Source organism: Pongo pygmaeus, chromosome 10, assembly GCF_028885625.2.
Source record: "Pongo pygmaeus isolate AG05252 chromosome 10, NHGRI_mPonPyg2-v2.0_pri, whole genome shotgun sequence".
NCBI lineage: Eukaryota > Metazoa > Chordata > Mammalia > Primates > Hominidae > Pongo > Pongo pygmaeus.
This window is the reverse complement of record NC_072383.2, coordinates 21,209,524-21,227,072: the sequence shown is the minus strand read 5'-3', so window position 1 is coordinate 21,227,072 and position 17,549 is coordinate 21,209,524. Positions and strand designations below refer to the sequence as shown.

Below are 17,549 nucleotides of genomic sequence, written 5' to 3'. Positions count from 1 at the left end.
TAGCCTTGTCTGTAGCTATGTGCCGTGTTGGATTCCATTGACCTCCCAGACCCCCAGCAGCCTAGAATAGCCTGAGAACTGAAATGGGATAATCCTAGGGACATCTGCACCCTCAGTATAAATTGTTAAAAATCAGGAATATCCTTTCCTGATTTACCTCTTTTTGGTGGCTAGTGTTTTCTTGAAACTTCCAGAACATTTCATGTATTATCTTGACTCCAGATCCTTCTGCACAAGATATTTGCTTTGTCTGATAAAAAGCTCTACCCTCTTTCTAACACTTTCATCTTTTAATACTTTCTTATCCTTTTCTCTTGATTTAGGTATCATCATCTTCTGCTACAGAATTCTTCCTGATTCCAACATTAGGTTTGTTCTCCCAGAGTACTCTGAGCTTCCCCTAAGTAGAGTTCCTTCTCACAGGTTCTACCAGCCATATGGGGCTTCCAGGGGACATATATGGCACCAGGGCTCACAACTTGGTCATCAGAACCCCATTTTCTCGCTCATCAGTTCCTTGTGCAGGGGCCCATAGGCAGCAGACTTGATGCTTTAACAATTCCCTGCTAGCTTTTTCAGTTTATGTATCCCACCCTCCAACCAAACCCTCAAAGGAAGAATGGTGAATTGAATTGAATCCCATGTTCCTTCAACGGTTTCCAATAAAATGTGCGAAATGAATAAACCTTAGTGTATTAATTTATAGCACTTCTCCTGCATATCTTACTCTCCTATTTCAAGATAACTAAATTATAACACAACTCCAAAAAAGATTAGTACACAAATATAATGTTGGCTTGATTCTCCCTTTCAAATTTCACAGGATGTATTAAGTTGTCCATGGTGGGTCAAGCTGATAACAAATTTCCTTCACATCATATAAGATGTGTTTCTTCCCTCCCCAGGCTTCTCTTTCATTTTAGGTATTTTTAAATCATTTTGTGAGATAGAAATTAAACTTTGATTTATTGTCCACCCACATCATAAAATGTGTTGATCTAAAAATTACCATCTTCCATCAAGGAAGTATTCCAAATGGAAATATTAATGTACATTAGCATCTAAGATTTGTTTCAATTTATTTTCTGTGTTTTCTTTTGAATTCTACATGCATATTTACCCAAATATCAGAAAAACTTAGAGAAATTTAAGAGCCACTTTATTATTATATTGTTGTTATATTTTATTATATAATTATTATTGTTTTAGCACACTTATCAGGTTAAAGATCTTATTCCTTGATACTGATGTAAAAAGGAGTTAGGAAGGATGTGTAAAATGTTTCAGATGGTCAGCACAATTACAATAGACTACAAACTAGAAACTTTGATTTCCATACCGATGCCTTGCGTTGAAATAGTTATGAGTTATAATAATAATAATAGTACTTGGAGATGTTTTAGAACTTCTCTCCTAGTAAAGTTCATGTTATATCTTGGACCTTCACAAAAACAAAAATAATAATAATGTTTTTTATAAGCAACTTTCCTTCAAAGAATTCTCTTAATTTTTTCTTACTTGTCTGTGTAACACCTCCAAAAATTGAGAATGATAATCATTGTCATAAATGATAGTTGATATACCTTGTCTACTAGAGATCTTGTCTGCAAAAAGCATTCTAAGAAATTATGCAAAAATGACTAAATTATTACAGTCTCTGTATTGAGAAGGAAAAGATAAGATCATTTGTACGTAACAATATTTATAGGAGAAGCTTAAATTGAAATAAAGCCACACACCTACAACCGTCTCATCTTCAACAAAGCTGACAAAAACAAAAAATGGAAAAAGGACTCCCTATTCAATAAATGGTACTGTGATAACTGGCTAGTCATATGCAAAAGAATGAAACTGGACCCCTTCTTATCATCATATACAAAAATTAACTCAACATGGATTAAAGACTTATGAGTAAGAATTTAAATTATAAAAATCCTGAAGAAAGCCCAGTAAATACCCTTCTCAGTATCATACTTGGCAAAGAATTTATATCTTTGTCCTCAAAAGCAACTGCAACAAAACGAAAAATTGATAAGTTAAACTAAAGAGCTTCTGCATAGCAAGAGACACCATCAAGGAAATAAACAAATTCTACAGAATGGGAGCAAACATTCACGAACTATGCATTTGATGAAGATCTAATATCCAGACACTAGAAGGAACTTAAACGAAACAAGAAGAAAATAACATATAACCCCATTAAAAAGTAGATAACGGACATGTACAGACACTTCATGAAAGAAAACGTGGCCAGGCGCAGTGGCTCACGCCTGAAATCCCAGCACTTTGGGAGGCCGAGGCAGGCGGATCACGAGGTCAGGAGATCAAAACCATCCTGGCTAACACGGTGAAACCCGGTCTTTACTAAAAATACAAAAAATTAGCCGGCCGTGGTGGCGGGCGCCTGTAGTCCCAGCTACTTGGGAGGCTGAAGCAGGAGAATGGCGTGAACCTATGAGGCGGAGCTTGCAGTGAGCTGAGATCGCCGCGCCACTGCACTCCAGCCTGGGTGGCAGAGCAAGACTCTGGCTCAAAAAAAAAAAAAACCAAAACAAAACAAAAGTGTAAGCAGCCAACAAAGATACGAAGAAATGCTCTTCATAAATAATCATCACGGAAGTGCAAATAAAAACCACAATGAGAAACTATCTCATACCAGTCAAAATGGCTTTTGTTAAAAAGTCAAAAAATAACAGATGTTGGTGAGGCTGCGGAGAAAAGGGGATGCTTGTACATTGTTGGTGGGAATGTAAATCAGTCCAGCTATTTTTGAGCGCAGTTTGGATATTTCTCAAAGAACTAAGAGTTGAACTACCATTTGATCTAGCAATCCCATCAGTGGGTATAAATCCAAAAGAAAATAAAGTATTCTATCAAAAGGACACATGCATCCATATGTTCATCACAGCTCTATTCACAATAGCAAAAACGTGGAATCAGTCACCCATCAACAGTGGATTGAATAAAGAAGTGGTACGTATACATCACAGAATACTAAGCAGTCATAGAAAGAATGAAATCTTGCCCTTTGCAGCAACACAGATGGAGCTGGAAGCCATTATCCTAAGTAAACTAAGAAACAGAAAACCAAATACTACATGTTCCCACATATCAGTGGGAGCTAAATATTGGATACACAGGGACATAAACTTGGGAACAACAGACACTGGGAACTACTAGAGAGGGAAAGGAAGGAGAAGAGAAAGATTGAAAAATTACCCATTGGGTACTATGCTCACTACCTGGGCGACAGGTTCAGTCATACCCTAAACCTCGGCATTATGCAATATACCTTTGTAACAAACCTGTACTGTACACGTACTCCCTATTCCAAAATAAAAGTTGAAAAATAAATAAAGACAAAAGAAAAAATGAAAATCTAGCTGTCTATCCAAATTTATTTCATTAAAAATCTTTTTAAAATTCCACAAACTTTAAAAAGCAAAATCATTTCACAATATGCTCCCTAGCTCTTGAATTTAAATTTTATTGTCATTTATTTTCCTTTAATATTTTTCTACAAAGTTAAAGTAATTAACATGAGAAAAAATGCTATCTCTAAACTTTAGAAAAAATGTGGCTAACATTTAAAAACATATACAGCAAGACTAAGTTGTCGTTCTAACAGCTGGCCCTTGAACATGTCGGGAAATTTCTGTTTATTCTCCCCTCCATGGTATGTCAAATGCCTTCTCTCAAAGAAGTAAAGGAAATGTGCTTCTTTGTGTCTACCTCATATGTTATTGCAGTAAGATCATCATCCCATAGCCTAAGTTCAAAAAAAATTAAGAAAAAAAGAGAAAGGTTGAATAGAAGAAGAAAAAAGAGAAACAATATTTATCCAATGACAGATATATGCATTTACTATGCATTTTATCTGTATACTTTCATCTTTATTTCAACCTAGTGATATATTTATTTTCACCATTGTACAAATAATCAAAGTAAAGGTGAGAGGATATTGAATAATTGGCCCACTTACCCTCAGTTGGCTGCACCCCATACTTACTAATGTGAAACCACGATGATCTCAGGAACAATCCTAGCTATAATGATGTGAAATTGTTAGATACTATTACTTATCTACCACAAAAGTATTTGAATTATCTGTGGACATGACATGTCAGAAACTTTGAAGAATAGAGTTTTAGGTAAATGCAAATTAAACCACCATGAAATACCACAACATACCCCATAAGAATGGTTACAGTGAAAAGAATTGACAATTCCAAGTGTTGATAAGCATGTGGGGCAACTGGAATACTCTTACATTTCTAATAGGAGTATAAATTTGCACAACTTCCTTGTGTTTTGGCAGTATCTACTCTATTTAAACACACATTCTCCCTCTGACTTAGCAATTGCACTTAGCAATATAATATATAATATATATTATTATATTATCTATTATAGTATTATAAATAACTATTAGTTAAAAGCAGAAAACAACACAAATGTCCATTGCACTCCAGGCTGTAACCATGAAAAATGAGTATAGTGGCCCACTAATGTACTTGTGGAATGTTGTTTTCTGCTTTTAACTATTATAAATAATTATATTATTTATAATAGCATTATTATATATTATAGTATACATAATATACTATATATAATACCATATATTACTATATTATAGTATTACCATATATCATATATTATACTATATTATCCATACTATATATAATATACTATAAATTTTAATATATAATACCATCTTATAGTGTAATATGCTATAATAAATTATAACTAATATATATTATATTAATACATATTAAAATACATAATATTGTATTTTTTCTGCCTTTAACTATAATTATTTATAATACTATTATAAATAATTATAATATGATTTATAATACTATTATAAATATAAAAATTAATATAAAATTATTTTATATACCATATATAATAGTTATATATCATGTTGTATATATTCATTATTTTATATAATTTATTATATATACAATATATAATTAATACAATATACATATTCATATATATTAGATATTTTAAATATATATTTTATAATGTAATTATTTATAATACTATCATAAATTTATAATATATTCTATAAATATACATATAAATCCATGATTTATAATGCTATTATAAATATTGTATGTCTAATTATTTTCATAGTATATAAAATTGTATTTTATTCATAATATATATTATTATATTATCTATTATAGTATTATAAATAACTATTAGTTAAAAGCAGAAAACAACACAAATGTCCATGAACTATAAAATGAATAAAGAAACTGTGGTTTATTTATGTAATAGGATATGACATAGCATGAAAAAGAATGTACCACTGCTATACACAATATAAAATAATCTCATAGATTTCACTTCAGTTGTAAAAAGCTATACACAAAAGAGCATATAATATACTATTTATATGATGTTCAAAAACAGGCAAGGCTGGTCTATGATAATATAGTTTAGTATAGTTATTAGCTTTGGGGAAAAGTGTTGACTGATAGGAGATTTAAGCTTTCTGGGGAACTAAAACATTCTGTATGTTCTGGATGTTGGATGTGACACACACAAACACACATATATATACACACACACACATATATATATATCAAAATGTATCCATCTGAACTGTTTAAGGTCTGTAGACTTAACTGTTGATAAGTTATATCTCAATGTATACATAAAATGGAAATAAAATGAAGTCTCTCTTAAACTTTAAATCCTCATCTATTCATGTTAAAATCAATATAAAGCATTGATTAGCATGCATGGGGTGTTGGGGGAAAAAGCCACAAAATATTTCTTTAGGTCAGCCAATAAGTAACAAAATTAATTTGAACCAATTGATGTTAAAAGTAAAAATGTTCAGTGATGTAACCTTAACATCAAGAATTTTGGAGAAAAATCTTTTAAAACTAAGAATCAATTATATTAGCATGTGCTATATGCCCATTACCCAAGATTATCATAGAAAAATTATATCTCCTAAAATACATTTGGCTGTTTTTTTCTCCTTCCAGGTCTCTTTCAGAGGTAGAAATATAGAGTGATTTTTACAATACTAGAGAAGATTATTTTATACCACTGGAGTCTCCTATCATAAAGGAATATGTCCCAAGAAACAAATATGTTATGCCTTGAAACAGTAACATTAAATGACGTGTTCATGGATTAAAGAAATGAATCTAGATTTTTTAAATATCTAGTTACTTCCACAGTGGTGGTCATGTATTTGTAGGTTCTGGTTTCTCTTCTTTCATTTCTTGATACTTTTCTGTCTTATTATTGACTGTGTTGCTAGAAACACAACCCTTTGAACTAACTCAGTTGCCAGGAGTCAGAAAAGTTTTTTGACTGCGAAAATACATTTTGTTTTGGAATGAACATCTTTTAACCTCTCTCATTGTGCATTTTATATAATCCTAGAAACTGTTCATGTAAAATGGCCACTGTTTTGAGGTTTTGGCTGCACTTAAAAGACAAATATCCAGTATTATTAACAAACTCCTCATAAAATGCATGTTTCTTCTCTATGATATCACTTGAAGAACTGCTTGCTCTCTGGGTTATTTACCCACAGATGTGAATAATTCTTGCTACAACATTCTTGTTACATTTTGAGCTCATCTAAAATGTCATAAATTACCTAAATCTTGGAACAATCTTCTCTAAGATTCTCGAGTTAATCAGGTACATCTAAGAGAGCCCCTCTGAGAAAGCATGAAAGGCAGATGAGCATACCGATCACAAAGTTGGCCCTGGAGGATGACTGTCCATACTGCTGCTCAATGTACTTTGGTTTGTATGTCACCATGCCGAACAGAGAATTGAACTGAACAGTGCTCGTACATAAATATAGGAAGTATACTGGGTTTCCAAAAAGATTCTTCAGTGATGGAAGAAAATCTATAGAACAAAAATAACATAGACTAAAGTTGGTGTCACACATGGAAGAAGAAGTAGCCATGCCAGCAGGACTTACAGGGCTGGGGCCCATTGTCACAGAGTTTGGGAGCAGTCACAGTGTGGCGCACACATACACTATGTATAGTAAGCCACTGGCATGTGTCAAGCCTGCGATCTGGCGAGGTTCAAATCCAGACATAGGCACTCATTTCTACAGACATGCACTATAGATTATATTAAAGGTAAGAGTCAGACAAGAACAGATTCCTCTAACTGATGTGGGCAAAAGACGAAAAGGATGGGAATATTCCCTCATCATCCAGCTGGGAGCCACATGCAGGACATAAAGACCTTCACTTTTCTTGTCTCTATTCCTCAAACTTAGCTTGTGGTCAAAGAGAAAGAAATATGAGAGTTATCGCCATTTAATATATGAATTTTAGTGTTAGAAATGAGCGTTGGTCTTCTCCCTTTTTCCTATTATGTAGCTTACCAATTAGACGTGAAGAATTTCTATAAATGTAAATATTGCTTGAAGGGACAAGAAGGGGGGACCAATATCATGAGGGGCTGCTCATTTCCATGAAGGGGGTTCATTAGAACACTGGGTTTTTGCCTACAGAACACTTACTCGTTTGATCATTGGTGAGAGACATGCATTGATACACATCTCTCAAATGAATAGATCTTATCTGTTGAAAGGCTGCCAACCTTGAAGATTAAGCCTTTTATTTCGTGGATACACAGAATTACAGGAAGCAGCAATCCTGGGTACAGACAATTGTAGGATCTAAACTGAGGAGGTGTGAGAGGGTGGAGACATCAGCAGGAAAGGCTGTCAAGCCTTTGCTCTTTGGTCGTGTACTGCAATCAGTTGTTCAGTAATAAAGCTGACATCAATTTCCATTTTTGCTTCTGATATGGTTTCTCAATTTTTTTAATACACGAAGGGAAGAGAGGGATATAATTTATAAATCTCCTTAAGCCCCAACAGAAAAATGAAAATACTTCAAAATCAAGAATTTGACTTACCTCTTGCCATTTCCATTATTTTTGCATTTTCTCCCTGGGGTGTTTGGTAGTCTGTGTGATCATCTATAATAAACTTGGATTTCTCAGAGGAAGAATTAGAATCCTCTCTACTTTGGGATCTTGGTAAACTCTTTGGTAAATACCAGAAAGGCACAGCTGCAAGAAGACTTATGATTCCTGCTATTAGATAGCCAAGCCACCAGGCTCCTACCCACTGGGGATCTTTTGGGGTAATGGTTATGTGATCTGAAAGACAGAGGGGATGGCTAAGTAATACAAACAGCAAAGCTAATATGTTAAAATAATATACTTAAAAATAAATTCTTGTGAAACTCTATAACATCATAAAATACCTAATAATTCATCTATGTTATTTTTTTTATCTGGATCTTATCACAGGCATACCTTGGAGATTTTGCAGGTTCAGCTCCAGACCACCACAATGAAGTGAATTTCACAATACAGAATCACATCAATTTTTTTGTTTCCCAGGGCATAGAAAAATGATGTTTAACTATACTGTAGTCTATTAAGTATGCAACAGCATTATGTCTGAAAAATGTACATACCTTCATTTAAGAAAATGTTATTGCTTAAAAAATGTTAATAATCATCTGAGCCTTCAGTGAATAGTGATCTTTTTGCTGGTACAGGATCCCATCTCAATGTTGATGGCTGCTGACTGATCAGGGCAGTGGTTGTTGGAGGTTGAAATGACTGTGGCAATGTATGAACATAAGAAAATGATGAAGCTTGCCACATAGATCAACTCTTTCCTTCAGAAAAGTTTTCTCTGTAGTATGCAATGCTATTCGATAGCATTTTTACCCACAGTAAAACTTTTCAAAATTGGAGTCAATCCTCTCAAACCCTGACACTGCTTTATCAACTAAGTTTATGTAATTTACTAAATCTTTTGTTGTCATTTCAGTAATATTCACAGCATCTTCATCAGGAGTAGATTCCATCTCAAGAAGCCATTCACTTTGTTCATCCACAAGAAGCAACCCCTCATCTGTTCAAGCTTTTTTTTTTTTTTTTTTTTGAGATGGAGTTTCACTCTTGTTGCCCAGGCTGGAGTGCAATGGCGCGATCTCGGCTCACTGCAACCTCCGCCTCCCGGGTTAAAGCGATTCTCCTGCCTTAGCCTCCCTAGTAGCTGGGATTACAGGCATGTGCCACCACGCCCGGCTAATTTTGTATTTTTAGTAGAGACGGGGTTTCTCCATGCTGGTCAGGCTGGTGTCGAACTCCTGACCTCAGGTGATCTGCCCGCCTTGGCCACCCAAAGTGCTGAGATTACAGGCATGAGCCACCGCGCCCAGCCTGTTCAAGCTTTATCATGAGATTGCAGCAATTCAGTCGCATCTTCAAGCTTCATTTCTAATTATAGTTGTCTTGCTATTTCTACCACATATGCACTTACTTTCTCCACTAAAGTGTTAAACACCTCAAAGTCATCCAGGAGGGCTGAAATCAATTTCTTTCACACTCTTGCTAATGTGGATATTTTGACCACCTCCTATGAATTACAAATGCTCTTAATGGCATCTAAAATGGTGAATCCTTTCCAGAAGGTTTTAAATTTACTTTGTCTAGATTAGAAATCACTAGAAATCATTAGAAATCACTATTGATCGTAGCTATAGCTTTGTGAAACACATTTCTTAAATAATAAGACTTGAAAATCAAAATTACTCCTTGATCCATGGGGTATAAAATGGATGGTATGTTAGCAGGCATGAAAACATTTCTTTGTACATCTCTATCAGAGCTCTTGGGTGACTAGGTGCATTGTCAATGAGCAGTAATATTTTGAAAGGAATCTTTTTTTTTCTGAGCAGTAGATCTCAATAGTGGGCTTCAAATAGTTACAAAAAGATGTGCTGTCATTCAGCACATCTCTGTTGTTCTAGTTAGAGAGCACAGGAAGAGTCTATGTGCAGGAATTTCAGAATGTTAAATGAGCATTGGCTTTAACTTAAAGTCACCAGTGGCCTTAGCCCCTAACAAGAGTCACCCTGTCCTTTGAAGCTTTACAGTCAGGATTGACTTCTCCTCTTTGGCTGTGAAAGTCCTAGATGGCATCTTCTTCCAATAGAAAACTATTTCATCTACGATGAAAATCTGTTGTTTAGCATAGTCACTTTCATCAATAATTCTAGTTAAATATTCTGGATAACTTTCTGCAGCTTCTCCACCGGCACTTGCTGCTTCATCTTGTACTTTTGTGTTATGGAGACAGCTTCTTTCCTAAAACTTCATGAACCTATTTCTGCCAGCTTCAAACTTTTCTTCTGCAGCTTCCTCATCTCTCTCAGCCTTCATAGAATTAATGAGGGTTAGGCCTTGTTCTGAATTAGGTTTTGGCTTAAGGAAATGTTGTGGCTGGTTTAATCTTCTCTTCAGACTACTAAAACTTTATCTCAATAAGGCTATTTCACTTTCTTGTCTTTCATGTGTTTACTGGAGTATCACTTTTATAAATTCCTGCCAGAATTTACATTCACAACTTGGGTAACTGTTTGGTGCAAGAGGCCTAGATTTTCACCTGTCTTGGCATTCAACATGCCTTCCTCATTAAGCCTAATCTTTTCTAGCTTTCCTTTTAAAGTGAGAGACGTGCAACTCTTCCTTTCACTTGAACACCTAGAGGTCATTGTAGGGTTACTAATTGGCCTAATTTCAATATTATTGTGTCTCAGGGAATCGGGAAGTCCAAAAAGAGAGACAGGGGAATGGCCAGTCAGTGGAGCAGTCAGAACACATGCAACATTTATCAATTAAATTTGCTGTCTTATATGGGCACAATTGTGGTGCCCCAAAACAATTACAATACTAACATCAAATATCACACATCACAGATCTCCATAATGGGTATGCTAATAATAATAATAATAATAATAATAATAATAGCTTGCGATATTAGGAGAATTACCAAAATGTGACACGGAGACTCAAAGTGAATACGTTATCGGAAAAATAGTGCCTATAGACTTGCTCAACACAGAGTTGCCGCAGACCTTAAATTTAAAAAACATATAGTATCTGCAAAATGCAATGAAGTAAAGCACAATAAAACAAGCTATGTCTGTATTTTCTCTGTTATTGAAGGAAAGAGAGTGCATTTTGGAGCAAGATACTTTCTTTTGTTCGTTAGATTAAAAATATAGTCTAAATTCTGGAAGAGGCTTCATGATTTTCAGATATGCTCTGGGGTTCTTCAGAGAGACCCCTGGTAGGAGCAAGGCAACCCATGGGGAGAACTTTGAAGGCTCGAAACCTCATGTGGCAGCACCACTTTCGTTTGATTTACATATTGAATGTCTGTGTGAGATTTTACTTGAAGAGTTATGCCCTGCACCCTCCGGTCCAAACCCCGTGGAAACCTCTCATTATGAAACTAAATTTGAGACTCATTCAAATCAGCAGAATATTTTTTATTAAATGATGGTTAACAATACTTCAGAGCTATTCTAGATACGAAGCAAGATTAGTATGTGTAAGCAAAACTTTAGTTATCTTATTCGTCATAAAAACTTTGTTTTTGAAATCTTTTCTCATTTGACTAAAAAGTAAGTGTTTGACAGGTTTTTGAATCAAACCAAGTGGGTGTTGTTTTCTTCCTAGGCAAGAACCTAGAAAACAATTCATTATATTCTACCATAACACTCTGTGAGAACGAAATAAACACATGGCTCTTGACAAGCAGGCTCAACTGCCACTGCATTATACTGGGTAAAATGCTTATACTAGGTTATTGCTGCATGTTAATTGCTTCCCCTTAACAATTTTCTTCTGTACTGCTCATCGCATCTATACTTTCTTGTCTTTAAAATCCATCAGTGGATTTTAAACTTTGTGAAGTCAAGGAACTCAACTGATTTGTTCAGAGCTGTAGAATGGCACTGGCATAAAGTAAATGCAAAATAATTGGACAGGAACTAATGAATGAATAGATAACATTTTTGAAGCTTGACTTGTAGTTTATTTGATTTAAATGCAAGAATTTTGCTTTCTGTTTTAACATGTGAACTTCAAAATGCAATCCCACTTTTATTTTTTAAGTGAAACTTGTTTAGTTTGTAACGGATCTCTTGGAATTCTTTAAAAAAAATACTGACAAATACCGTCTATTTCTAGAGGGTGCATCTCCCAGAGATAGAAACAAGTTATTAGCTATGGAAAGATCACTGTCCCCTCTGCCATTTATTTCCTACACAAGCAATATCCCAGAATAAAAGCCAGTCTTGCTCGATAATGTGCTATAACATGCTTCCACCTAAAAATGACTTGTAGAGTAAAAAAAAAAAAAAAAAAAAAAAAGAAGGGCTGTTTGGTTGCCAGTAGACTTTAAATCCTTGGTCTTTCTGTCAAGTCCCCAAATACGTTATCAATTGACGTAACTGTAAAAAATGTTGACACACCTGAAGCCAATAAGAGCCAACAAGTAGCTACAGTTTTCAGTCTTGACTATGCTGGAATGCATTTAAACTGACAAATCAGAAGTGAAAAAGGATACATCTTAATAACAAACCATTGGTCATCCAGTTCTAATCATCACCTATTTTTCATATTCCATTTATTAATCTATATAACTATATTAATAATAAAATTTTTAGTTTATGAAAGATTACGACTCTGTCATTTTATAAAAAGGCAATTTGATATTTTCCACACTGTTCCCATTAAAAATGTTACAGTAACTAAAATAAATGAATAAATAAAAAATAAACTCCCTTACCTAGGTTTACAAAGCCAATGTCAACATATAGTTTGGCACATAATGAGCCTAACAGGAAACCGAAGATTGGTCCTATAATTGCAACCGTCTGCACACATCCTGCACCAAGAAAAGAAAAGGAGAAAAAAAAAGCTGTCATTTCTTTACTTTGATAAATTAATACAATTTTAAACAAGAAATGTGTGATCCAGTCAGTAGCTCAAAATGTTTTAACTCATTTGCATGTGTTTAGTCAACTTTAAAATCACATCGAATCAGGAAATAAGTCCTTCACTGCTTTGGGAGAAGAATGAACAATTTTAAGGCATTAAATATGTCTTAGTAAGAAAATAACATTAATACTCTGAGGAAATTAATTTTCCAAAATGGAAAAAACTTTTATTTCCTAGGATTAGATTCCCCATTGATAAAAATTGGAATTGTATTAATTTTGATAGTGTCAAAAAGATTTTACATTCAGTTAAGCATAAGACTTGTTTTGACATTCAAATGGATTTCTTCCACCTTAGTAAAAAAGTGTGTCCATTCATTTTGAGGTTCTTTGGTATCATTAGTGAGAGCAGGACCTATACAGATCCCCAGATGCAGCTAGCAAAGGTGCTAGGATTTGGAGCAGGAAAAGTTCTCTCTGGAACCCTCTTGACCATTCAGGCCAACCTTCATAGGAAGGTGGAACAGATGGCCTAAAGGACACCATTTCTAATAACCAGAAAGGTAGTTCTTCGCTTCCAAATATCTCCAATCTGTTTTTCATTTCGCTGCAAAGCTTAAAACACACATACTCATGGGAGATTAAGTTAACTGGAAGAGTAAACAGCAGTTACCAGATACTTTTTGGAACAGAGGAAAAGAGAACAAGCCCTGAGCTCCTAGAGAAGAAGGGGACCCCTACGCACCTGTATGCTTCTCCTGGCTGTGACCTTTCCTCCAGTCTCCAGAGTAATTGCCTAGTGCAGGTGATGAAGTGTTTGTTACAGTTCCAGTTCCTGATTTTACTGGAGTTTTCTGTTAGAGTAAGAGCTGTGATCTTAACTATAGCCTATTTGGGTGTAACCAGCACACCCTGGAGTCCTGCAGAGCATAGCCAAGGCAAGATTATACAGTGGATCTAGCTGTAGCGCCCCTCAATGAATTTAAATCTTGCCTTTCTGTCCCTGAACGTGAGGCCTTTAAAAGATCAAAATTTCAAGAAATTGAGACTGATGTGTGTCAACACCATAGGAAAGGGTAAAATAACAATTAAAAAAGGAGAGAGTGACGTGTGTTTCTAGCTTAATATTAAGACATCAGAGGAAACCAATAAATGCTGTTTAGATGTGTCTTACCTTAGGACTTTGCCTCTGCTATATTATTTTGGTTTTTCAGATTTTTAGCTGCTGGTCTATTTACTGGGATGTGTTCCAGAGATGAGGTAGCCTCAGGCCTTGCTTCTATTTTTTATATACTTTTCTTTATCCATTTCTACCTGCTTTTGAGATCTCAAGATTTCTTGTTGCCTATCCCTCATTGCTTTAAATAATCAGGGCTTATCAAATGGAAAGCAGTTTCTAGGGCTCAAGAAACAAACTTTTAAATAAACTAAAATGCCTAAATGCTTTAGCTGTACAGTTAACCCACTAAAAAGAACCTATGAAACCTGAAACCCATGAAGATACTTTCACAAGGTCATACGTCATTGCAGCTGAGCTCGCAATTATTTTCTTTTAATCTGATATTCCTTTTCTAATGCAATAGATCCTTCTAACTGTGGTGTCTTCATCATCCAAATCTGAACTGTGCACTTCAGAAATGTGTGAACTAAATAAAGGAGTTGGATATGAAGTACAAAAAGCTTCCACACTTAATTTAGCATAGAGGGGAATTCAGAAAACTAGACACCCTGCTTCCCAAGAAGATAAGTGAAGCAATATGCCAATATTACCAATATAGAAAGCTGCATTGTCTTCACTGGCAAAATCATCCAGGTAGGCAATGCCCAAAGGCTGAATGGGAGTTTCTCCTATTCCACGAAGAAGATTGCCCAGGAAAACATAAATCCACATGGAAGAGCTAGTGTCCACTTCACATTCTTGAAAGAAAGGCAAACCAGAGGATTGAAAATAGATCACTTTAAGTATTCTGCATTTCTACAATGTATCTTAAACTGAACTAGAATGCAGGAGTTTTTGTGCAATAGTCATAATTTGATGGGAGTTTGGTCAAGTTCTAAAAATGTTTTATACCTTCAACCTTTTAAGCAAAGTAAATCCCCGAGAGACTTCACCAAGGAACTCTACTGCTTCTTGTTCCTGATCCCTTTACTTTTTATTCTCTCTCTTCTCATTTCATTCCTACCTTGAGCTATTTGAGTTCCCACACTACAATGACATTCAATATCTATTTGGGGCAAAACAAAATTTTGAACAAAGTCTTTCTCACCTTAATTTTTAGTTCTTTTGAACAAAGTCTTTCTCACCTTAATTTTTAGTTCTATTTTTCAGCAGAAATCACAAGTAATCTTATTGTTGACCCAGTTTTATCTGAAATTCAAATTTTTGCATGGTTGATATTCCAACATTTGGGCAGTATTACCTACATTTATATTTGTTTGTTAGTGAATAACCATTTTTAGGACTCTGGAAACAAATTTACATAAAAATATTAAATCCCTATACTTTAGCAGTATAGTTATTCCAACAAAAGAAATCTTTTGACAGCATTTTTAGAGTAAAATTCAAGGCTAACCATTTTTAAATGCTTTCGTAAAATTCATGTCTTAATATCATGTGCACTAGGATAATTACCCTCGTATCATAAATGAAACATAGCTTTGAAGGTTTAGGTGCTTTAATAAAATTGATAATGTTAACAACCTCCAACAATCATCACTGCTGAATGTTCTTTCTCTGCTACGTGCTGAACTAAGTGGTTTGCAGGCATTTTAAAATTGAATGTTCCTAACAATCCTATGAGGTAAGAGTTATCTTTACCTGTTAATAACTCTTAAACTAATTTTTGATTGTGAAAAATAGATTATGTGAAGAACTAAGTTGAACACCTTTGGGCAAGTGAATCAGACTGCATAACTAACAGAAAAGACTCCTTTGCACTCACATGGATTCTATCTGACTCTGCCTCTTCTAGAAAGGTTCAAATGATCATGGAATTTTCACTTGTCTTCTCTGGATTTCTATTCTGCTTCCAAAAATATGATATGAATTCCTTTTCTAAAAATTAACTCTAATGTACATTCTAGCCCTAGCAATTGTATAATTTTAAGAAGCTTGTTGGTAGGCGAGTCTTGTAGAGAAGTGTAGACATCTTAGGTCTGTGCTTTTTAATTTAATAACCATAAGTCACATGTGACTATTAAAACTGAAATTAAATAAAATTAAAATTCAATTTTTCTGTCACACTAACTGTATTTCAAGTACCCAATAGTCGCATGCAGCTAGGGGCTACTGTATTGGACAGCAAAGATATAAGACATTCCGATCATCACAGATAGTTCTGTGGAAAGCTCTGCTGTAGAGTGTTGTAGGGGAGATGAGGATTGTATGTGGAGCAGTTTTGAGAAGATCCTTATCATCAGCTTTAGGGTGAGCCTTGTGTCCACTATGTCTAAGGAAACAGACTTTAAGGGAACAGGACCTCACCTGAAGGAAGGAAAATAATTGAGTTGTGAGTCATTCTCTGTATCTGTCTGCTAACTTCTCCCTTTATTAAACACATTTTAATTACTGAGTCTAAGCCCTACGTTTCACCTTTCACCTTTTTACATACAGGTTTAAATATTTCATAACTAGTTGTGCTGTCAAAACAAAACATCTTCCCTGACTGTACATTGTATACAAATGAAACCACAAGCCATTCAGTCAGCTCCCTGCCTCCTTATTTGAACCTAAATCATATTTATTATCTGTTATATTTTTACATAAACAAGGCTGCTGTTCTTGTCCATTGATTTGAATGCATCCTCCTGAACATATCTATTACCCCCTTTCATATTCTCCTCTTTGTCTAGAATGAGTTCCTTCTTTTGCTGCAGCAAAATTTTTTTACATTTCTGTGCTCTCCCCTTCCTTCCCCTTCCACATTTCCATATGTTTTTAGCCCTCTGGCTTCTCCCTTCATTCAAACAGCCAGGGTTCATTGCCTGGAAAAAAAGACATCTCAACAGAATGTACTAATGAGAATATTAGGGGAGTGAAAAGGTCTTGTGGAATAGATAAGAGATTTGGATGGATCGCAGGTATATATTAATTTTAGAAAGGCTTCCGTTCTGCCTGTATGCAATGTGGTTCCTCCGGTTAGGAGTAGGGGGTGAAATTGGGAGGTGGCAGGGAAGGAGTGTGGAGCATATTGATGCTGAAGGGAAGCTGAAGGGAGAAGAGGGGATTTGCTCTCCCTGCCTGTACTGAGTCCTAGAGACACAGTAAACACCTATGGATAAATTCATGGCTACTCTGAGTAAGGAAAATCTGTGTTACCTTGGCCAGGTGAAGCCCAGGCAGGAGGCAAGACTCTATTTCAGTCTAGCTCAGTATTCCTGCCTTTGACTCATAGGACTTCCAATGTCTACAGTGATATAGAAGAGGGTATTCCCATATTCCCAAGGGTGTCTCAGACAAAGCATTGCTGTGTCGTATGCATCAGCCATCTAGAACACCAGACACTTTGATAAAATTCCTGCATCCTAGCTCAGGTGAAAAATAGAAATATTTCCATGTATCTAAGATGGCCACTTCTGCACTAGAGAGAGCTGCTGTGAGAAAAAAAGTATGAACCTGGACATAAGATAGCCCCATGGTGACAAGTATGACCAAACAGTGTGACCACAGGGGTTTTAGATATGTAAGCTGGCAGGGAACTGATAACACCAAGAGCTCCCACCACAGCTGCC

The 17,549-nt window shown here is 35.2% G+C and overlaps 1 protein-coding gene across 1 annotated transcript in view; it reads right to left on the bottom strand.

The window, feature by feature from the left end:
* Window positions 1-17,549, bottom strand: part of SLCO1C1 (solute carrier organic anion transporter family member 1C1) — a 57,235-nt gene that overhangs the window by 23,328 nt on the left and 16,358 nt on the right. The window contains exons 7-10 of the mRNA XM_054443425.2: window positions 14,589-14,735; window positions 12,668-12,766; window positions 7,924-8,169; window positions 6,727-6,891 (exon numbers count right to left, since the gene is read on the bottom strand). Coding sequence (XP_054299400.1) covers window positions 6,727-6,891; window positions 7,924-8,169; window positions 12,668-12,766; window positions 14,589-14,735 — 657 coding nt within the window. The remainder of the gene's footprint in view (window positions 1-6,726; window positions 6,892-7,923; window positions 8,170-12,667; window positions 12,767-14,588; window positions 14,736-17,549) is intronic.